The sequence below is a fragment of the Pantherophis guttatus genome, chromosome 14 (assembly GCF_059756535.1).
Source record: "Pantherophis guttatus breed Tessera chromosome 14, ASM5975653v1, whole genome shotgun sequence".
NCBI classification, from domain to species: domain Eukaryota; kingdom Metazoa; phylum Chordata; class Lepidosauria; order Squamata; family Colubridae; genus Pantherophis; species Pantherophis guttatus.
In genome coordinates, this window is record NC_142076.1 from 22027371 (window position 1) to 22050050 (window position 22680).

Genomic DNA, 22680 nt, shown 5'->3' on the forward strand with positions numbered 1-22680 from the left:
AAACCAACCTCCACCATCAATGACCTGCATTCCAATAAATTCGCAGCTTGAATAATTCTTTTTAAAGGCTTAAAGTTCCATCAGAAACAGATTGAGGAAGGAGAGGTGGAATATATTAAATAAATCAAATTCCCCTAAAGTCACACTTATGGAAAGAAGAAGGAAAATCTTCAAGCCACCCTGAATCACCGCTGGGAAGATCCCTCTCTTCCAAACAAACAGACAAAATGCGACACCGTGGAGGTAGCGATCCAGAATTTGATCCAGGAGAGGCATCGGCTGGAAGAGGAGAAAAGAGGGGTGAGTTTTCCCATATATTCCTCTCCACCCAGAGAAGGGGAGAAATAGAGGGGAAAAAAACCAGAGGAAGAATATGGAAGGATTTGTGTCAGCATAGAGGAAAAGAGAAGGAGGAAATCAATTTTTAAAAAAATCAAAGGGAGCAAGGGAAATCAATATATTAACAATAAAATTTAAAAAAGGGGGTTTAAGCAGAACAAAATCCCAACAGGGGACAATGCTGGAAAATGCAAGCCACAATATTCCTAATTAAGAAAAGCAATTACCGATAATGTGTTGCTTAATATTGAAATAAAATTAATGTTGTAATTGCCGTTAGGCCAAATTTTGCTTCAGTCCAAGTTTGGGGGCCGTTTCCTTCCTGTCGGATTGCTTTTCTTCAAGGAGAGACTAGACTGCCATCTGTCAGAAATGGTGTAAGGTCTCCTCCTTGGGTGGGGGGTTGGGCTGGAATGATCTACAACGTCCCTTCCAACTCTGTTATTCTTCATAAATTTTAAACCATTTTTGGCAACCTCCAATGAGATAAACTTCACGCTTAAATGAGACGTTTATCTCATTTCAGGATTCTCTCTTCCGAATGGAAAACATCTCCCTCTCGCCCTTCCTGACCCCTTCCACTCCGGGGCCCGAGAAGATCACCCCTTCAGCCCCGGATCCCTCCCAGGGCATCGAAAGGATCCTGTATCTTCTCTCCATCGCGGTCTACGGGGTGGCCTGTCTCCTCGGGGTGACCGGGAACGGCCTGGTCATCTGGATCGCCGGCTTCAAGATGGAGAAGACGGTGAACGTGGTGTGGTTCCTCAACCTGGCGCTGGCCGACTTCGTCTTCACCTTCTTCCTGCCCCTGAGCATCACCTACACGGCGCTGGGTTTCCACTGGCCCTTCGGACGTTTCCTCTGCAAACTCAACAGCAGCCTGGCCTTCCTCAACATGTTTGCCAGCGTCTTCCTCTTGACTGTCATCAGCCTGGACCGCTGCCTCTTGGTGGTCCTGCCGGTGTGGTCCAGGAATCACCGGACACCCCGGCTGGCCTGGGCCATCGCGCTGGTGACCTGGGGGGCCGCCTTGCTCATCAGCTCCCCGTATTTCCTCTTCCGAGACACGGCCCTGAGCGCGAGGAACGTCACCAGCTGCTACAACAACTTTGCCCTCTCCAGCAACTACACCAGCGAGGAAAGCCGGAGCCTGTGGAAGAAAAGGCACAGAGCCATGATCCTGGCCAGGTTCGTCTTTGGCTTCCTCCTGCCCTTCACGGTGATCGCCGTCTGTCACGGCGTAGTGGCTTTCCAGGTGCAGCGCAGGCGCCTGGCCAAGTCGCCCAAGCCATTGCGGATCATCGCGGCCGTGACGGCCTCCTTCTTCCTCTGCTACTCGCCCTACCACGTCCTCTCCCTGCTGGAGATGTCCAAGACATCCGGCAGCCCAATGGTCAAGAGGGTGCTGCACCTGGGGGTCCCGCTGGCGTCCAGCCTGGCCTTCTTCAACAGCTGCCTCAACCCGCTTCTCTACGTCTTCGTGGGGCAGAAGAGCTTCCGGCGGTCCGTGCGGGGGGCTTTTGAGGGGGCCTTCGGGGAGGACGCCCTCCTGTCCTTGTCCAGCAAGAGGAAGTCCCGGGCCGCCTCCCAAACGGAGATCCGGATGGCTTAGCTGGGAAAGCAAGTTTACGAGATGATGTGGATGAAGAAGGAAGGGCCCACTTTGGTTTCTGTTGTACTTTGGGGTCTGGCAATGGCCAACTGGACCCAGCTGTTCTTGGGGGGGGTTTCAAAGATTTGAACTGACCAAGAGGCCGGCTCCTGTCCAGGGGGCCCTTCCTGCCCTCTGCCCATGCCCAGAAAACATTTCTTTGTGCACATGCTGGTGGCAATAAAGTTCCTTTGCAGCAATCTTATGTAGTGCAATTGTTGTGATGGACCCCCCCACCTACCCCCCACTAGAAAGACAGGTTTGCCAGGAACTTCCCCCATGCCTGAGCAAAGCCCCCTCTCCCCCCCTGCCAGCAGGACAGGGAAGGCAGGGCACCCCCTAAGCTGCCAATCTCCCTTGCGAGAAGAGCTTGGCAAGCCCTTGGGGGTGGGCTTCAACGGCATCTTGATTGGGGGAGGGGTCCCTCGGTGGATACAAGCATCGGCATTCCCCGAGGGGGGGTCTTTTGGGGGAGAGACCCCCCCACCCCACCACTTTGAAACGGACGGTTGCAGAGCTTTCTCTGAAGCTCGAAGTCAAACTTTTTCCTGGCCGAAGCCCCCTCCCCTCCCCTTCCTCTTTGATACAATGACCCCGCGAGGCAGACCGCCGCTGCCTCTAAAGCAGGGTTTCTCAACCTTGGAAGCTTGAAGATGGGTGGACTTCAACTCCCAGAATCCCCCAGCCAGCAGAGCTGGCTGGGGGGTTCTGGGAGTTGAAGTCCACCCATCTTCAAGCTTCCAAGGTTGAGAAACCCTGCTCTAAAAAGGATGGAGAAGGCAGGATGGTCTCAGAGGGGGCGGGGCCAGCCGCCGCCGCCGCCGCGGTGGGCTCGGATTGGCGGAGGCTCGCGAGGGGCGGAGCCTGAGCAGCCCCGCCCCGCCGCCATTTTGCAGCCGCCGCCTCCGCCGCCGCGCCAGCCCCTCCGAGGGGCGCAGGTGGGTGGTGGTCGTCGCGGGGGTGCGACCCCCCCACCCCGCCCCACAAACCCCACCCTGGGAGGGGGTCTCCAGGCGGGGGAGAGCGCGGACACGGAAGATGCACGTATGAATGCGCCCGCGCCGCCCCCCCCTCTTCTCTCCCCCCCTACCCGGGCAAGGGGGGGGTCTTGGGTGGGTGGGGGGAGGGGTGGGGAGGGGGATGTGGGGGAGGGGTGGTGACCTAGATGCAAAATGGGGAGCCTCCCCTTCAGCCCAGTCAATTCTCATAGGAAGCCTTTTCCTTCCTTTTCTTTATTAAAGAAAATAAAGAAGTGGGGGGGGGTCTGTGTGGCCCCCTCCCCAAATTAACCCTGGAAGGGGCCCTCGGGTGTGTCTCTCATTCGGTGGGATATTCTCTGTCCTTAAACTGCAAATTGCAGGCTTGCCTCTTCTCTCTGCTGCCCCTCCAGAAAATAGGGGGAAGGGGGGAAAAAAAGCCCACCCTAATATACTACCTTATCTTAATTATATATTTATTTATTTTATTTATTTTTGTTTGATTTGATTTCTGTACCGCCCTACTCCCGAAGGACTCAGGGCGGTGCACAGCCAAACAAGAAAATAACATACATACAAAATTTAAAAAGCAGAATTAAAATCAAAATTAAATAGTTTTGGCCCAGACAAATTAAAACCCCAGTCCATTTAAAACCGGTTTTAAAATTTGAATAGATAAAATACTAAAAAATATTAAAAATTAAAAATTCTTTTATAAAAGAGGGAGAAAATATAGTTATATTATAGGTTTTCTGTACCCTCGTTTGCAGCCGTAGGAATTGCAAGGAGGAGGATATTAGCTCTAGTTCTTCCGTAGCATATTCCCTGTTAATAATCAAATTATGGCTTATATATGATTTATTTATTTGTTTATTATTTGGACTTATTAGTTATTATTTGGGCTTATAGATTGAAACTCTATAGATAGAGCTCTCCTATAAGGTTTGCTTGCTTGCACCCATGCATGGTTGGTCTCTCCCTCCAGGAACTAAAAGGGAAGGAGCCGTGTTATTTTTATTTATTTGCAAATTTTTATAGCCGCTCGTCTGGCGAGCGAGTGACTTTTATTATAGCTTTTCTTTTCTTCTGGAACCTGACTTGCAAAGGGCTATAGGTTAGGGCAGTGTTTCTCAACCTTGGTAACTTGAAGATGGGTGGACTTCAACTCCCAGAATCCCCTAGCCAGCGCTGCTGGCTGGGGGGTTCTGGGAGTTGAAGTCCACCCATCTTCAAGCTTCCAAGGTTGAGAAACATTGGGTTAGGGGACCGAATCCTGGGGGCGTTTCTTGGAGACATTCATACATGCCTTGCTGTCCTCCCCCCAAAAAACCTTAATTGCAAGTGGACTTATAGAATAGGATAAAACCTTTTTCACTTCAAATGTACACTAATCAGCATACATCAAAATGAAATTTATAGCCTGATCTATATTATATTATCCTATAGGGTCTTAATATTTTATCATAGCACATATCGTAATGTGCCTGCTTAAGAGCCCTAGCATGTTTCTGGTAGAGCATCCTTTGATTTCATGGGGGGGGGGGTGTCTTCTCATGTCCCCCCTTGTGTTGCTTATCTGGTAACCCTTAAAGATGGATGGGCTTTTAGGGGGCTCCTGCACAGCTGGGCGGCCCTTTAATGGGAGCAGATGAGGGTCCCCTCCCCAATTGCACAGAGACCTGGTTTATTTAGGGGTTGATTTTTTCAGGGGGAAGGTGATCTTGCGTGCATTTCCCCTCCCATCCACCCCTCTATTTGAAATGCTGGGAATTAGACCCTTCAAATGAAATTATAGTGGGTGCGGCTGGTTGAGGGAGGGGGGAGATGCTGTGGGGGAGAGAAAATGCAAAAGGGCGGTTGAAAATGAAAGTTTTGTCCTTTTGGGTGGGTGAGCAACACGTGGAAGAAACGACCCTGGGAAGGAGGGATGTGGTGAAGGGGGCTGCATGGTTTTTGAGGTTTGGAGGACTCAAAGCACCAGCTAAAAAACAACAACTTTGGAAGCCAGAGAAAGCGATGGGAGGGGAGAGGTTTCCTGGAAATCTCAAGCCTGGAGGAGGAGGCTGGATGAAAATCCACCCTGCAAGATGTCCATCCATTTCTGGAGAAACTTCCATGGGTGTTTCCCGCAAAGTCACTCGGACTTCAGTCTGGCTCCAAAGAGGCTGGACTTTCCCCTTCCGACAACCGATTGGTGTTGTTTACCGTCTGGTGGATGCCTTTTTCCTTCAGAAGGGGGTTTATTTCCCTGCAGAATTTGAATCGGCAGCTGGGTTTGCGAAGGGGTGACTTTTCTGCTGCCCTATTACCTGTTGCCAAGTCCCACTACTCAAAAAAAAAAATCTGAAGGGAGGGGAGAAGATGGATCGTGACCCTGATGGCGTTCAACCAGGTTCAGATTTGCCTCTGCTGTTTTACGGCCTCTCTGCCTCGGCTCACTTTCATTTTATTTCTGTCTACCTTTTAATTTTATGGGGGGTTCTTTTTGTTCTGTCTGTCACTTTTACAGCTGCGTGTGCAATTTTCACTCTCTGCCTGCTTCTTGTCTGGGTCAGGCTCTGGCCCTTGCACAGCCGAGGCTGTGTTCCTCCAATGGCTTTCTGGCAGTTTTTCCCCCTGCTGTGACCTGCAGCCATGTTTCTAAATCCAGATGGAGCCCATACACTTTACAACATCTGCCCCACGCACCCGGTCCCTCCTGTGCCAGGAGGCAGGAAAAATCTGCTTGCGACTTGAAATATCCATTACTGTCAAATGAACAAAATAGAAGGCTGCTCCATGGTGAGCAGGAGTCGTGTGTATTTCACCAGATGGATATTCCCACTGATGGGCAAGGAAGAGGTTGCTCTTGCTGGATTTTAGCACACACACACTGTTTAAATTCTATTTAGAGAGAGATGAGGAGTCCTGGAATACGAAGAGAGCTGGCAAGTTGTCTGGAAAACAGGATGGAAATAACAGCGTCTCTCTCTCTTTCTCTCCCTCCCCAAGAGGGACGGGCAATTCTCCCTTCTGAGGTGCTGTGAAATCCAGCTTTTTTGGACCCCAGGACCAGCCGTGGCCTCAGTCACTCTAGGATTGCAGTGGCTCCGAAGCAGAATGGGTCTCCTGATCCCCCTTTCTGGGGGAACCTGCTGCGAAGAACCAGCCTTGATTGCAGGAGAATCCCAGAACGTCCTCTGGAAAGATTCTTGCATTGACCCACCATGTGGAGATTTTATTCTTTCATGGACTTCACTCCCAGAATGTGATCTTCGTGCGGCTTCATCGCAAATTACTGATCCAGTCGGTTCGCCTAGTGGATTTGCCTGGTTTACGAATTGAACCCTGGCTTTTATTTTACAAATTCATCCTTGCCCTGCGTCTGTCTTGCAGCTGCCAGCCTTCCTTGCCAGCCATAAAGGCCTGTGCCAGTTGAAGTTGCCGTTGGCACCTGTGTCACAAGGCCCGGCTTTGGGTTGCGCGTTGTGGTTTTCATTCTCCACTGCATTGTCGCTGCTGCTGCTGCCTTGGAAAGGAAGTGTTTTGCCAGGCGGTTTTTGTTATTTTTGTGCCTTTCGTCTTTTCCCCCTTTCCAATGGCTGCCTGCTCGGGGACAAGAGGCTGATTTATGTATTTGAACAGGCAGAATGGGCTTACGAAGCGTGAAAGATTTTCCAAACTGCTTTGGGCTGGGAAACGACACCAGACCTAAACAAACAGAATGTTTCTGGTTTGCCTGGGAGACAAAAAAGACTTTTATAATGTTGCTGAGCAGTGCTGGATGCAGTTCTGACTCAAAACTATTTCTTCTCTCAGTAGATGCCACAATCAGAGGGGCAGTTTTCGTGTTAGGATCTTTCATCTCTTATCGGTCAGACAGTTCTGGCTTTTAGCACAATTTGCACATTCCACCTCTTGGTAAACTAATCCTCTCTGAGTAATAAAGTTGGCATCGGATGATGTCCTGGGACTGGAGTACATTTTAAGGAACATTCATTGGTTTTGGCACTTTGTTTAAGCCTAATCCCACACTTGCTGGCGGGGGACTGAAGTTATTTCCTGTTTTCGGTTTTCAAAGATAGCAAACAGATTTCTTGAACTGGAGCTGCTTTTTAATAGAGCGATCTATCTTCTTTTTCCGCAGGTGCTTAAAAGAAACATTCTAGAAGAAGCGTGAAGCGTGGTGGGCAGAGTTCCCGAAACTCTTTTCCTGGATCACATCTTTATTGTAAGTGCAAAGAGCTGGAGTGCTATTCTGTGATTGGAAACAGCCATAGGGAGGAAAAAACGGCTGAATTAACTGTTGGTTGTTGTGTGTAGATCCTTAAGCATATGCAGACTTTGCTTCCCTGTGGTGGACCCTAAATCTGTTGGTTGGGAAGACTTAAGGTTTAGGTTACTGTACCTGCTTTTCTTCATCCATGGTTTGTATGGCCTTCAGATTCTTAAGCTGCTGGTAAATGAGGTTCCTTGAGGTTATAAATGAGATTTTTGCTCAGAAAGGCACAGCTTGTGTTGCTGGGTGAAAAGCGGGTGGTATTAAAGCCCTCTAAATCAGGGGTCTCCAACCAGCTTTGCTGGCTGAGGAACTCTGGGAGTTGAAGTCCTCAAGTCTTAAAGTTGCCAAGGTTGGAGACCCCTGCTCTAAATCAGCTCTGCTGGCTGGGGAATTCTGGGAGTTGAAGTCCACCCATCTTAAAAGTGGTTGAGATTGATGGAGAAGCATTGCTTTAAATGTTCCAGGGGAGACTTCTCCGTCCTCTTGCAGAAGCTCTTGAAATGCAAGGTTTCAGTAACTTTTGTTTGGTTGAGGGTTGCTGAAAAGTTCTTGGTGAAATATTATTATGATTTTTTTTGGCAGTCTATCCGAAGGCGGTACGACAAAGGCAGTTTTGATGTTTTGCCTGGCACCCGTTGGAACCGGGCCTATCATGAACGTCACGAAGGGGGGTCTGGTCCTCTTCTCGGCCAACTCCAACCCTTCCTGCATGGAGCTCTCAAAGAGGATTGCTGAGTAAGGCTTCCCTTCGGCTCCCTTCTTTTTCCTGACTGTTTTCAACAGTAGAGTTTTGATATAGAGGGGTGATGGATGACAGTCTCTCTCTCTCTCCCTCTCTCTCTCTCCGTCTCTCTCTCTCTCCCTCTCTCTCTCTCTCTCTCTGTCTCTCTCTCTCTCTCTGTCTCTCTCTCTCTCTCTCTCTCTCTCTGTCTCTCACACGCACACACACAGACACACAGAGTGAGTTTAGAGTCTTTTGTTTAAGTCAGGGTTTGATTGATAATTGGTTAGAGATCAAGCAAATTGAACTCTTCCAATGCAGAGCTTCTTGAAGGTAGATGGGACTTCAACTCCCAGAAATCACTAGTCCACCTGCTGGCTGGGGAATTCTGGGAGTTGAAGTCCATACCTGCTGGATCCTCTTCCTCTTCCTGACCTTGCTTTCTCTCGGACCCTTTTGTAGGCGCCTGGGTGTGGAAATGGGCAAGGTGCAGGTGTACCAGGAGGCAAACAGAGGTGAGTAGAGGACACCTGTGGCCTCACTATCTGAAGGTTGGAGGAGGAGGAGCAACCTGTTCATTAAATGTCTCCTCCTTCCCTGCTGCGCAGACACAAACACAACACGCATATTTTCTGGAGAATCCTGCCGTTTGCAACGATGCCTCCTTGTTCTGATTTTCAAAAACCACTTGTGCGTTTTCATTTTACATTGCACTGCGATGTCATTTACTTTACACGTGTGTGTAAGTCCTGAGCACATCTGTTTTGCTTTTTTTCCCCTTTTTGGCAGAAACGAGGGTGCAGATTCAGGAGTCCGTGAGAGGCAAAGATGTTTTCATTATCCAGACCGTTTCCAAGTGAGTAAAATCATCGACTGGGAAGAAGTCTCCTTGAATTCATTCTGCTCGTCTGTCTTGGTCATATTTGCAAAAACGATGCTTTAGTTTTGCAGTTTTGTGTTGTGTATTTCAGAGTGTCCTCCGATAACATTAACATGTTGCTATTCTGACTCACTGTTTGGAGCAGTGAGGACCGGTGGTAACTCGGGGGAAAAAGGCTGATCCACCAGGTACATCCAGCCGCAGACAAGCAGGAGCTGCAAAGCTCCGTCGGAAGGGCGGTTGCTGGATTGGCGTCTTTTCCTTCCAGGGACGTGAACACCACCATCATGGAGCTGCTGATCATGGTCTACGCCTGCAAGACCTCCTGCGCCAAGAGCATCATCGGCGTGGTGCCCTACTTCCCCTACAGCAAGCAGTGCAAGATGCGGAAACGGGGCTCCATCGTCTCGAAGCTCCTGGCCTCCATGATGTGCAAGGCAGGTAAGAGCCTTTTGCCCTTGCCCGGCCTTTGCCGCCCAGGGTAACAGGCGGCCTGGATGGAGCAATGCCGACCTGATTCTTCCCTCTGCCCTCCCCAAAGGGCTGACTCACCTGATCACCATGGATTTGCACCAGAAGGAGATCCAGGGGTTCTTCAACGTGCCGGTGGACAATCTGAGGGCGTCACCGTTCTTGCTGCAGTACATCCAGGAAGAGGTGAGCCAGGCCGAATCCTCGGCCTCCGGGCTGGGCAGCTGCAGAGGGCAGACCAGGGCAATCTGTCCTGCGCCGGGAAATGAGGTGGAAGTCAGCCACGCCTCAGGGTGTGTGTAAAGACACCCCCGCTCCTTTTAGGATGGATGCCAAAAATGAAGCCATGGGGGCAAAGTTGTGGCCTGTCGGCTGCCGGTCCCTCCAGCAGCCAAATCGGAGGAGTAGGCATGGGAGTCAGGGTCAGCATCAAGGCAACCTGAGAGCTCCGAGGGGGAAGAGGGAATGGAGCTGGCAGAGAGAGAGAGAGACAGAGGCGGAGCCTGGAGAGTCAACAGCCCCCAGGTCTGGAGGTGGCAGATGAGGGAGAGGAGGAACAGCTGGGTCCCATGCCTGACGCGTGGATGTGCAGAAGGCAGAGGAGAGGAGAGCAGTGGAAATCTATGGGCCGGTCCTTGGGACAGAAGAGCCACCACTACTAGCAAAGCCCCACCCTAGCTCTGGGGATAAAAGGGAGGGGGCGGAGAGGAATAGGTGTGGCAGACAACTATTTATCTTCTGGCCAGATGGACTTGTTAGCCTGCGTTGAGAGAGAAACTTTTTGCCGGGGCTGCTGGCGCTCCTAATAAAGGAATCATTGAGTTAACTTCAGAGGGTTTGTCGTATTTGGGGAGCTGGGTCAGAAGAGGCAGGCTTCGGGGCCAGCCATGAGTAATCTCTAGGGTTTAGATGGGCCCGAATCTCGGGGGGCTTTGCAGCTTGGAATCTGGATGAAATCGTGGGGGGCAGAGGCAGCACCCCGGTTTTGGACTTCAGCTCTCTGTAGAAGGAAGGCTACGGGCTTTTTGTAGTCAAGGTCAAAGGCCAGCTCTGAGTGTGGTTGTACTGCTTTTTGTTGTGTAGATTCCGGACTACAGGAACGCTGTGATTGTGGCCAAGTCTCCTGCATCTGCGAAGAGGTAGGTGGGTCTCTGACTCCCTAAGCCCGTCTAGTCTTTTCCCAGAATTCAGTAGGGCAGGGGTGTCCAACCTTGGCTGCTTTAAGACCTGTGGACTTCGACTCCCAGAATTCCCCAGCCAGCATGGGTAGATTCTGGACTGCAGCATGGCTGGCTGTGGAATTCTGGGAGTCAAAATCCACAGGTCTTAAAGCAGCCAAGGTTGGACACCCCTGGATGACGTTCCTTCCCCTGAGATGTTTCTACGTGTCGTGTGGGGCATTTCCTCTCCTCGTATCTGTGCCCATGCCAAGAACATGGTGGGCTCATTGTCTTTCTCGGCAGGGCGCAGTCATTTGCTGAGCGTTTGAGGCTGGGCATCGCCGTGATCCACGGAGAGGCTCAAGATGCTGAGTCTGACCTGGTGGACGGGCGCCATTCGCCCCCAACTGCCAAAAGCGCCGCCGCCATTCACCCCAGCTTGGAGATACCCAGTAAGTAGCCTCAGGCAGGGAGAGTGGCGTGGCTTGCCTTCCTCTCAAATAAGGCTATAACCCATGGCCGGAAGGGAAGAGGGGATTTCTGGTGGAAAATCCACCTGGTTTGGAGGTTTGTGCTCAAAGGAGGGATGGAGAAGCTCTGCCTGGGATGGAATGAAAGTGCGAATGGCCTTGGGAGAAGGAGGAAGAGATGCTGAACAGGGAACGATCAGATAAGAGAGGACGTAACCCAGAGCTGCATAACGGGCAGAGGGAGAAATTCAGAAGATAATCTCTCTAACTTCTCAGGCTGTAAAAGGGATGGGGGGAGATTTGTACTTTTAAATTCAGAAGGTGGATCCTCTTAAGGTTCCCCCGCCTCTGTCTCCCTTGATCAGAGTCAGGTTGGCTGGGGGTAGGCCGCTTTGCCTGGGGTGGCATTTTGCAGGGCTCGAGGCAGAAATCCCCATCCCAGTTTTCTCTCATCTTTCTTCTTTTTTTGCCAGTGCTGATTCCGAAAGAGAAGCCGCCCATCACTGTGGTTGGAGACGTTGGGGGACGAATAGCCATCATTGTGGTAGGTGGCCATCACGGCCTGGAGGCCTGCAAGGCTCAGAGCCTGCCTGTACAAAAACGGAAGAGAGTTTTGGGTGAATCTCCACCTTGATTTGAAAAAAGACCCCATTTCTCTTTCCTGAACTCGTGAAAGCGGAACTGCTTCGTAATCCGGGGATGCCAGTCCTGGCTTGTCTGCTCTTGAGTGGTGTTGGGTGCCAGGCTAAGCTCCCTTTCTTATTCCTCGGGACTTGAACTTGCCCTGCGCAGAGGTGCCTGTGGGAGTGTGGTCAGAAAAGTCAAGATGGCAGCTGCAAACGCTGGGGTTGAAAGTCCCCCAGGGGCAGGCAGATTAAATCTCCCCCAGCCCCTCTTAACAACATCCTGGTCTCCCCGGTCAGGACGACATCATTGATGACGTGGACAGTTTCCTTGCGGCCGCAGAGACCCTGAAGGAGCGAGGCGCCTATAAGATTTTCGTCATGGCCACCCATGGCCTCCTCTCCTCCGACGCCCCCCGGTTGATAGAGGAGTCGGCAATCGATGAGGTATGCGGGAGGCCTGGCTGGCCGAGGGGCTGCATTCGGCAGATGAAGTTGAACAGTTGGGGAAAGCAGCGTGGCTCGTGGCCACGGGAGGCCCTGGGTTCAAAATCCGGCCCTCTGGTTCATGCCTCAGCTCCTGCTCCCTCATCGTCTGGGCCTGAATGCCCCAGAAGGAATGTAGGCCAGTGTTTTTAAACCTTGGCAGCTTTTAAGATGGGTGGACTTCAGTTCCCGGAATTCTGGGAGTTGAAATCCACACACCTTCCATGTGGCCAAGGCTGAGAAACACCGTCGAAGCACCTTGCAGGCAAGCTCAGTTAATTCCCCAGCACGAGGCCTGTGAACCTCACCCCTAACGCCATGATTTGAACCCAGTTCTTGTGGGCTCAGGCTTAGAAATTTGCCCAGTTGGTTTAGCTGTTGGTCTCCTTCCTCTGAAGACCCTTAAAGGGTTCAGATTTAACCTGTTTCATCACGGAGCCCTTTGGTGACTTTAAAGCAGTTCAGCCCACCTCACTCTGCCGGGCAGGAAAGAGCCCTCTGTAACCTTCCCTTGAGCTCTTGCAGACAAGGCAGGACCGAAATACGGGGGATAAATTAAATTAAACATTTTAAAATAATCTTACTCGGTCGGTCGATTCATGGTGATCCATTCCAGGGCTGAATTGAAGCAATGCCTAGGGCTCCAAGAGGGTTTGTCCAGATTTGCAAGGAGGTGAGACCTCAACTCCCCAGTAACAACCTCCCCCCCCCCCAGTAATTTCTGATCTCTGCTTTGTTTCAGGTGGTGGTGACCAATACCATTCCTCACGAGATCCAGAAACTGCAGTGCCCCAAAATTAAGACGGTGGACATCAGCCTCATCCTCTCGGAGGCCATCCGCAGAATCCACAACGGAGAATCCATGTCGTACCTTTTCAGAAACATAGGACTAGATGACTGACAGTTGCTTGGGAGGGCTCGAAGGAAAGAAAGAAAGAAAAAAGATTTTTTTAAGGGGCCAAACTGGACACGGGACAGAAACCCAGCTGTGAAACTTTTTGTGGCTTAATCTCTGTATTTTGGTGGGAGCCCTTTTTTTATTAGATGGCTTTTATTCCAACCCCCCTTCCCCCCCCTTCTTTCCGGTGGTTTAAATGGAGTAGACAAAATCCTCAGAGCTATTTTCCTTGCGATTTTGTTTTCGAGAAAGAGAAAGGATTTTATAAAAAGTTTTAAAAAAACAACAGAAACAACAACCCTCTTTTCAGCTTCTAGAGACGGTCAGGTTAGCTGTGCTATTTTGCAGGCAAGACCCCCACCCCACCCACCCCCCACCCCCCCCGGCAGAGATTTTTCTGCTGCAGCTTCATTGCAAGGAATCCAAATTGGGAAATGGCCCTATTGATGGTTTTCCTCTTTTTTGGGGGGTGGGAGGGATTTGGGGTGATCTTGGCAGCAGGAAGGACTGCACCTCAAGGGCATTTATTTCTAACATGGATCCGGAACTGGAATCGACTCATGTTCATAAGACTATTTTGTCCCAGCAAATATGAAGAGTCCTGCACTCCATTAGAGCCACGTTTCTCAAGCTTGGCCACTTTAAGATGGGTGGACTTCAACTCCCAGAATCCAAGCTGGCTAGGGAATTCTGGGACTTGGAGCCTATCCATCTTAAAGTGGCCATAGAGCTTGGAAGTACTGCCATAGAGCTTGAGATAAAGGCATTCATGTCAGACCCGGCTATTTGTCATGTGAAAATAGCCGCTTCATACAAAACACGGTTGCACATGTGGGAGGGAAATGAACGGAAGCGGCTGTTTTCATAGGAGTTGAACCCTGGGAATCGAAATCCACCGATCTTAAAAGTGGCCAAGCTTGGGAAACGCTGCCTTAGAGCTTGGGATGAAAGCACCCATGTCAGACTCGGCTACTTGTCATTGGAAACAGCCGCTTCTGTTCCTTTCCATCGTTCGTGTGCATCTTTTATGCATCTTTCCATGAGATTCGCACAGGAGGCGTTCTCCTGCGTTTTTGGAAGACGAGGTAGCCCATAATCTTCCTTCCTGATCCTCTCAGCTTGCTTTCAAGTGCTTTTGTGTATTGTTCGACAAACGGTAGCTACGGCGTCGAGTTTGTGTCCGAGACCAGCCAAACAAGAAAACCGCACTGTTGTATGCAGTTCCGTGACGTTTTTTTTTTTGTAACCATGCTTTTATAGGAAGAAAAAAAAACCCATAAGGAACGTGCACTGGTATTTATTTTCTGGCACAAATAAAATGACTCTGTTTTTGCATGATGAGCTTTTTAGAAAATATTTGTTCGATTGTTGTCCTCTCTTTGGTGTTGGGAGAGAAAAACTTGCGGACATGAAAAAAAAAAGACAGTTCAACATCTGGTGGATTCTGACCTCCCAGTTGAATTCAGATGCTGGGAGGTCAGAGGCATCCCTGACATTTTCTTGTCAGCCGTTCTGGAATTCTGGAATGTGTCTTTGGACTTTTCAATCTTGCCTTCAGCCCTTCGGTCCCTTGCTGGCCTCACCACTCAAGGGTGCGAAATGACCATTTGTGATCCCTTCTGTGTGTCTCAGAGGAAGGAGTTTCTGCATCCAGCACTCCGAGGTTAGACTTTAACGCAACCGCTTACTAAGCGTTGCCACCAGCAAATGAAAAGGTTGACACATTAACAAGACGTGTCAATGTTTGTAAGAGAGGTGGGCGGTGGACGGGATGAAAAAAGGGAGATGGGTAAGATTGGGCTGAATGGGGCTTTGGTCTCTTAAGATGAAAGAATGGATCCCACGATCAAATATGCAACCCATGAAGAGGTCTGTTCTTCCCTGGACACGTGTGTGTTTTTTTAAAAAAAAAATACAATGTTTTTCAAAGGTTCTAGCAACCTTTTAAGGCTGTGCTTCACAATCTTAGAAACTTTAAGAGGTTTAGACGTCAACTCCCTACAATTATCAACAGATCCAATGAGCCCCCACCCCACCCCACCCCAAGAGGCAGCATGCTCTTAGCCTTCCTTACAAATCGAATGAATAAATAAGTTCCTTTTTGAAGGACGGAGTTTTTAAGGCTCTCCAAAAAGCGTATTAAGGTAGAGGTTACCTTTTTCGTAAAAACATCGCCACCAGGGGGCAGCCCCGAGCCATTGTCAGCTGGTCTCAGCTAGGCCAAGTCAAGAACTAGTCATCCTTGGGTGGGAGGCCACCAGGTGATGCCAAAGTCACATCGACCAGCCTGGGAAGTCGGTGGGGGCAAATAGCATCGTATTGTCAAGAAACTAAATTGGAGTTGACTAAGAGGTTGACTTTTAAGCTTTAACCCAATACAGAGGGAGATTTGCTCCTTGTGAAAGTGATTGACTTAATTCCTCAAATGGGTCCTTGTGTCCAGGTCCTCCTAACCACGCTAAATCTGGTGTGGATCCACCCAGGTCACTACTCGGAGCTGCCCTTCCAACCCTGTCAAAGAGAACTTGTCAGATACAGAAGCCAGCATCAGTTTAGGGCCTGGGATTTCTCCCAGGGTGTCTTCCGAAAGTTTGAGAAGCTTCACTTTGGGTGGCTGAATTGTCCATGTGCATCTGTATGTCCAAATTGCTTTTCCAAACTGGACTTTCTTGGGGGTTTTTTCCTTGAAAACATTTCACTTCTCAGAAGTTTCCTTGATGGTGAGGAAGCTTCTTGGATGAGAAGCGGAACGTTTTAAATAAATAAAAATGAATCCAACGAAGTCCAGCTGCCCTTTGGAAAAGCACTTTTGGGACAACCACGACCTGGATGATGGAGAATCTCCATAGACCTCCGAAGGGTGAATGGAAGCAGGCTCAGCCTTGGCTTCTGATCATTAGAAGGGACAGGTCTCCTGGCCTCCTGGCCACTGCAAAGTCCAAACAACCTGGGTCGAATCTGAGGCTGGTGTAGCTGAAAAGGTGGGCAGCCCCTGAGCTGCGGAGGAAGGAGGTGGTGGGTGGTTTAATCATCAATTCCCTTCGGCTTAGAAGCAGCTAGTAGGAAGCCACGTTGAGCTTGTCTTCTGTTCCGGGCTGACACACAGCGTCCATCCATGGAGAACAATTCCCACGCAGAAATCCCTGCTCTTTCGCCGCAGTTTGGCGTTCCAGATGCGGTGGTGGTGGTGATGTATTTCCTTTTGAACCTGGCAGTTGGCATCTGGGTACGGCAGCCTCGGTTTTTACGCTGACCCCTCTGAATTCACTCAGAGTGGCTACTCATCTGTGGAAGCTGTAGCTTCTCCGTGGAAGGCCCCTCTTTGAGATGTCCCTTCTTTCTTAAAAGTGCTGTTTTTAATCCTGGGGTAGCATCATTATTATAGGGTTAGATTGTGTTTCTTTTCAATTAGAGCTAATTTGCAACCTATTAAATAAAAAATAAAAAGGGGGGGAGAGGGAGGAAGAGTCAAAGGAACTACTTGGTAGTTTTGGGTAATCTAATTCACTGAAAAACATGACCGCAAACAGACAGTCCAGACTGAAATGATCCAGTAAACTAGAAAATCAAAATCAAAATAAGGGGCGATGAAAGAAAGAATAAAGGTAATAAATAAACATGGGGTGAGGTTTTATTGCAAAGTAGGGATTCAGCCAAGCTTTTGGAAAGCAGGATGCACATTCCCAGAGGGAGGCAGGGCTGGAAAAGAGGTGACGGGGAGACCGAAAAGACAGATTTAATAAATCTCATCCTGTTCCTGGCTCAGTTCTCTCTTTCCCTTTGCAGTCGTCATGCCGGGCAAGTAGGAACAGCGTGAGTGGTTACTTTCTGGCTGGAAGGGACATCGCCTGGTGGCCGGTGAGTAACACCGACTGGGTGTAACTGATTCCTACTGGTCTCTTGCAAGGAATATGGGTATATATTTGTTGCTGCTTATATCTGTCATCTGTGTCTATCATAGCTGGCTGGGAAAGTCTGGGAACTGAAATCACTTATTTTAAAATGGGCAAGGTTAAGAAACACTATTCTTTTTTTCTTCTTTCTTTCTCTTTCGTTCTTATCCTATCTATCTATCTATCTATCTATCTATCTATCTATCTATCTATCTATCTATCTATCTATCTATCTATCTATCTATCTATCTATCTATCTATCTATCTCTACCTACCTACCTACCTACCTACCTACCTCATAATCTAATATCTATCTATTTTACATGGCTGCTTAAGATGATTCTGGGCAGCTCACAGTAAAACCAATGATTCACATATTTTACAAAACCAATCCAGTTAATGATTAAAGCCAAGAATCACCGTTTTCTGTTTGTTTTATTGTTTTAATAGGTTAGTGGGTCAGCTGGTGATGCTCGGATGCCCAGGGTAGCTCGCTCCCTGAGCAAATAATAATAATTTAATGCAGGCCGCCGAGAGTCTCTTTGGACAGCGAAGTGGGCAGCACAGAAATTTAATAAATCAAAGAACCATCACCCAACAAGGAGTTTTGTTCCTGTTGTTGTTTGGCAGAGTTCAACTCCTGAGGTTTTCCTTTGCAGATCGGTGCTTCGCTCTTCGCCAGCAGTGAAGGAGCCGGCCTCTTCATCGGGCTGGCCAGCAGCGGAGCTGCCGGTGGGGTGGCCGTGGCCGGCTTTGAGTGGAATGTAAGGGGCTCAACTCTGCTGGCCCGGACCTGGGTTTAAGCAGCCGTCCCCCTTTGGAGTGTCCCCGGGGTGGGTGGGTTGGAGTCCACCCCACCCCTAGCAAAGAGGGTGGGCTGACCCCCTTCGGCTGATGGTCTCTGTCTGGGTTCTCGGCCCCTTTTAGGCCACCTACGTGCTGCTGGTCTTGGCGTGGGTCTTCCTTCCCGTCTACCTTTCAGCAGAGGTGAGTGCCAGCCGGCTCTCTCTCGGCCCCCACCCTTCACTCCTGGTGCTGCATGTGAGGGTCTCCTTGTGGCTCGCTCCTTCCCCCTTGAGCCCAGTCTTGGCTTGCTGAGCCAGAGTTTGACAGAGAAGCCACCCTGGATGGGTGGACACAGCCCACTGCTTTGCAGATGCTGAGGGGCAGCTTCACAGGACACGGTAACTCCGCAACCAAACAAACCACGGGTCGATTTGGTAGTAGGTTGTCCATCCAGAGCTCTTCATCCTTTGGCTCCATCCTCCTCCTGCTTCTGGTTTCCCATCGTCCCCTCCAACCGGCCCCTTCTGTTTCCTTCAGGCTGCCCGGAGACTGACCCTTCCTCTCTTCCCCCAGATCGTCACCATGCCGGAGTATCTCCAGAGACGCTTTGGAGGGGAGCGAATTCGAATCTGCCTGTCCTTCTTGTCGCTACTGCTCTCCATCTTCACCAAGATATCTGTGAGTGGTTACCCTAACCCTTCCCTCTGCATCTCTAGACCGAGCCCCTTTTTTTGAGCCTGGCTGGGGTGATGAGGATGGGCAGCCTATAGGTCAACTGGAGTTAAAGCATGTCAAATTATAGATCGATCCTTCCTTCCTTCCTTCCTTCCTTCCTTCCTTCCTTCCTTCCTTCCTTCCTTCCTTCCTTCCTCCCTCCCTCCCTCCCTCCCTCCCTCCCTTCCTCCCTCCCTTCCTCCCTCCCATCCATCCATCCATCCATCCATCCATCCATCCCTGCCTCCCTCTGGCACTGGACAGCAAGTAACCTGTCTGATCCTTAATTGATTTAATTAATTAATTTGTCTGGTCCTTAATTGGCTTCTTCAAGTGGCTTTTGAACCCTTGGAAAGAAGGGATGAGCGCTCCTTTGAAGACCTCGCATTGCACTCAGGTCTTTGCCCAGCGGGGGGCGCTGTTGGCCACTGCATTCCCACCAGCAGCCCCTGCTTCACCAATAGCTTCCTGCTTCCCAGCTTCTTAAGACCCAAATTCCTCTCCTCTCCCCCCAGCAACCCCAACCTTTCTGCCGTTGAGCCTCCACATTTTAAGACTCCAAGTTCAAAGCATTTCCTGCCCCCCTGGGCCAAAGCGCCAAGATGCAAACACAACCTCGCGGTTTCCTGGAGGCCTCCTTTAAAAAAACGCCTGTCCTGCGCAGTTTATGACGACTGTAATATGTTGGAAAGGATTTTGTTTCTTCTTTGGAAAGGCCGTGTTACCGATGGCTGCTGGCTACAGTAGACCCTCCTATTCAGTAGCAGTCTATCTTTCTAGGTGGATTGTTTGGGAAAGAGAGAGAGAGAGAGAGAGGGATTGTTTTTGCACTTGTGGGTTTTCTGGAGACACCTGACTGGCCGCTGCTGGGAACCGGACTGTGAGGATGGGCGACTGGGAGGTTGAAAGCCCCAAAGGTTCTGGTGGGGCCGGTGTAGCCAAACCCTCAGACTCACCCAGAAAGACTCTTCCCACAGAAAAGGGAGATTTTTTTAAAAAACAAAACAATAACAACAGTTATGATTGGTTACCTAGTCACCCAGACGTTTAGACTGGATTTGGTGTTTTGATCCACCCATCGAGCCCTTTCCAAGGATCTGTTCTGGTTTGATGGAGTTTAAAGGAATCGTCGCAGGATTGCATCGGTCCGTTCTGCAATTGACCGATGGAGATTTGGTCAATGCCGATGGGATTCAAGCGGTGCTCCGGTTGTCTTCGGATCGCACAGATGGAGATTTTGTGCTGTCCAAGTGTGTGCTGACCACCACGGCTGGTTTATATCCATAAACGTCCAATTTCAATTTTCCAGACCTGCCATCTGTCAGAAACAGTGTAGGGTCTCCTGTTTGGGGGGGGTGGACTAGATGACCTACAAGATCCCTTCCAACTCTGTTGTTCTCTGGTATTTGCAGAGGCCCAGGAAGGATGCCTTTGTCAGGAGTTTGGCGATGCACAGCAACCGGTTCCCTTAGCCGGATGCCAAGAGGCTTGGCCGTGGAGTTGGCTTTAATCAGATAATTCCTGCAACGTTTTTAATTGACGAGGGATAATAAGCAATGATTAGCTTGAGGTAGGAACCGGGCAGGGAATAAGGGCCATTATTCAATCTTCTTTGATTCTGGCCTCTCATCGCTCCCGGCGAATTCCTCTCTACACAAAAACAACGGAGGGCCGAACAAAACCTGAACTTCCCTCTTTGTTCTTGCCTAGGTGTAGATTCCGCCAGGTGTGGGCAGCTCTTTGTTGTGATCTGAGCCGCTTTGTCACGCCTAAGGATGACGTGGGAGCTGGTTTCCCCCCCCAACCCCCCCACCCCATGATTGACATCCTCACGAGGTCTTTTCCGTATCCAAAGGGAGGCTGCTTTGAGCTGCCCCGAGAACGGAGCTTGTCCTGCCCACTCGGGGATTAATTGCTTTCCAATTAATTTTTGAGTCGCTCCCTGGAGGTTTGGCCCCGGGGCTCAAGGCGCCCAACCCTCTTGGAATGGGGTCATTCCCTTGACAGCAAAGGTGAGGGGGAACCTCTGCACACCTGCCGGATGGATGCGTGGGGAAAGAGGGCAGGGGATCTGCGTGCGGCTGCAGGTTCCTTTAGTGCAGTGTTTCTCAACCTTGGAAGCTTGAAGATGGGTGGACTTCAACTCTCAGAATCCCCCAGCCAGCAGCGACCTTCTGGCAAGCAAAGTCAAGGGGGAAGCTGGATTCACTGAACAGCCGTGGTACTCATTTAACGACCGCAGTGGCCCACTTCACAACTGCGGCAGGAAAGGTCGTAAAAATGAGGCAAAGCTCACTGAACGAGGGTCTCGCTCAGCAGGAGAAATTTGGGCCTCAATTGCAGTCGTAAGCCGAGGACTCCCTGTCTTGTCCTCTGAGGCATGATGTGATGTCACCCGTTAACTCCAGTCTGGCTGGGCAAAACCTTTCGGGCTCTGACGAGAGCAGCAGAATTCGCTCTCCCGGCCCCCAAGGAAAGGCCCCACAGATGCACACGCAGGGAGTCCTTGCTTTACGACAACAACTGAGCCCAAAACGTACGCTGTTGAGTGAGAAATTTGAATTTTGCCCCGTTTTACGACTTGTCTTGCCAAGTTTGTTAAGTGAGTCGCCGCAGCTGTTAAATCAGTAAGCCGGTCGTTAAGTGAACCTGGCCTCCCCACGGACTTTGCTTGGCAGAAGGTCGCAAAAGGGTGATCACATGACCCCGGGACGGCGCAGCTCAGAATTGGGGGTTTGGTTATCAGGCTGAACCCCCAAAGGATCCAGCAGTGCCCTCTGGGATTTCACCAACGGCTTCCTCCACCATAGATGAGTCGTCTTGGGATGCCTGAATCGTGATTTTTAAAAAAAAAATTCTTTTTTTCATGCATGGATTTTGAGCGGCTGCAGACGGGGAGGGGGAGGGAATCCCAAAGCAGCCTCGGATTCCCCCCACCCCCAGCTCTGCTCCTCTTCCTTCCAGGAGCTGCTGAGATCAAAGGGCTTCCCGGTTGCTGCAGCTGCTGTTTTATGAATGGGCCAAACTCCCTGCAAAAAGGGGGGGGGATTTCTCTTCCTGTTTTTGAAGGAGGAGGCGAGCGTTGCCTTCGGAGGCGTCTTAGTCTGCAAGAGTCCCTGTTTTCCCTCCCGTCGGGTGGAGGAAGCTGGGAGGACTCGGGCTGTGAGGCTTTCGAGGCAAGAAATGCCCCGTGTGTGTTTTTAAGTGAGGTGCAACGCTGCCAACTCCTAAGCGGGCATCTCCACCCCTTTGCAGTAATTACAGAACATTCCTTTCCCTTGGGTGCTGCTGCCAGCCACTCACGCAGCTGCTCTCCGGGCTGAGAAAGGGGCCAGATCAAAGGGGCTGGGCCAAGGCCAGGAGTGGGCTGGTCATCCCCTTCCCTTGGCCAGCAGAGCTGCCATCTTCCAGTGCACGGGGCCACCTACGGCTTCCTCTCAACCAGGCCGGGCAGTTTCCTGGAAAAGCGGCTGTGGAGGATGGGGCCACATGGGCGAGGTGGATGGAGCTCTTCTCTGGCTTGGAGAGACATTCATGGGCTTCCCTGAAACTCCGCAGGAGTCAGCGTGGGAAGAGACAGGGCACCAATTGTGGAATTAAGGGATGGGGTGGCCATCCATCGGATGAAGCCAATGTCTGGCAATTTAATTGGTTTTTAAAGGAAATAAAGCAAATGGGCAAAGGCCTGCCCCTTCACCCAGAAGGAAGCATCGCTCTGCCGCAGGTGGGCAGCCGAGAGTCTTGTCCTCAGCTCTGGGACTCTGGGAAAAAAAAAACTCTTTGCGCAGCGGATGGGCATCTACCAGCCACCAAGGAGTGGCCTTTGTAGGGCAGCACCCTGAATAAAACCACAGCAGCCTTGGGAAGAGCCGCTGGTTCCTCTGCCAGGTTCCACGGAGGGCCAGCAAACCTTTTTCGGTAGCCCGGTGCGGAGCTGGCACTGGGGCTGGGCGTGCAGGAAGAGCTTGGCAGCTGACTGACAGGCGGGGCAGGTGCCCGAGGGAGAAATTGTACGAGCCGGGAGAGTGAAAGCGCTGGGCATCGCCCGCCTGCCGCCTTCCGCCTTTGCCTGGCAGGTAAAAAGAGGCCAGCCGGGCTTTGCTGAGCCAGCAGGAACGGAGAGGAGTCACCACCCACCCGCCGGGAAGCTGGAAGCTTCAGCAGCCGAAGGGGCGGCTTCCTTCTCCGAGTCCCCCACCCCCCACCCCATGGGTCCTTTCTACGTGGAGGGCATCTAAATGAATAATAATCAAAAGCCGGGATAATACTGATGGTAATAGGCGCCTTGGGTGCAATCCCAAAACATCTGGAGCACCACTTGAACATTATGGGCATTGACACAATCCCCAT

The 22680-nt window shown here is 50.6% G+C and overlaps 3 protein-coding genes across 8 annotated transcripts in view; all 3 read left to right on the forward strand.

The window, feature by feature from the left end:
* Positions 1–146: 146 nt before the first annotated feature.
* Positions 147–2060, forward strand: LOC117679514 (chemerin-like receptor 1). The gene is made up of 2 exons (XM_034441508.2): positions 147–300; positions 866–2060. The coding sequence occupies exon 2, from the start codon at positions 881–883 to the stop codon at positions 1949–1951; it is 1071 nt and encodes a 356-aa protein (XP_034297399.2). The 5' UTR covers positions 147–300; positions 866–880; the 3' UTR covers positions 1952–2060.
* A 785-nt stretch (positions 2061–2845) lies between these two features.
* PRPSAP2 (phosphoribosyl pyrophosphate synthetase associated protein 2) lies at positions 2846–14275 on the forward strand. Of its 6 annotated transcripts, none has more exons than XM_034441502.2 (12): positions 2846–2928; positions 7094–7177; positions 7811–7963; positions 8412–8464; positions 8739–8805; positions 9098–9270; positions 9371–9486; positions 10384–10439; positions 10764–10912; positions 11404–11474; positions 11854–12000; positions 12782–14275. In XM_034441502.2, exons 3-12 carry the CDS (start codon positions 7845–7847, stop codon positions 12938–12940), a joined length of 1110 nt encoding a protein of 369 aa, XP_034297393.1. In that variant the 5' UTR covers positions 2846–2928; positions 7094–7177; positions 7811–7844; the 3' UTR covers positions 12941–14275. The 6 variants fall into 6 exon arrangements, with proteins under 6 accessions (XP_034297393.1, XP_087734710.1, XP_034297394.1 ...); XM_034441503.3 differs by having other exon boundaries at positions 2857–3034; XM_087878582.1 differs by having other exon boundaries at positions 2883–3030.
* A 1780-nt stretch (positions 14276–16055) lies between these two features.
* SLC5A10 (solute carrier family 5 member 10) overlaps positions 16056–22680 on the forward strand; it is a 45943-nt gene continuing 39318 nt past the window's right edge. The window contains exons 1-5 of the mRNA XM_060684057.2: positions 16056–16163; positions 16724–16795; positions 17490–17594; positions 17758–17817; positions 18190–18294. Coding sequence (XP_060540040.2) covers positions 16128–16163; positions 16724–16795; positions 17490–17594; positions 17758–17817; positions 18190–18294 — 378 coding nt within the window. The 5' untranslated portion in view covers positions 16056–16127. The remainder of the gene's footprint in view (positions 16164–16723; positions 16796–17489; positions 17595–17757; positions 17818–18189; positions 18295–22680) is intronic.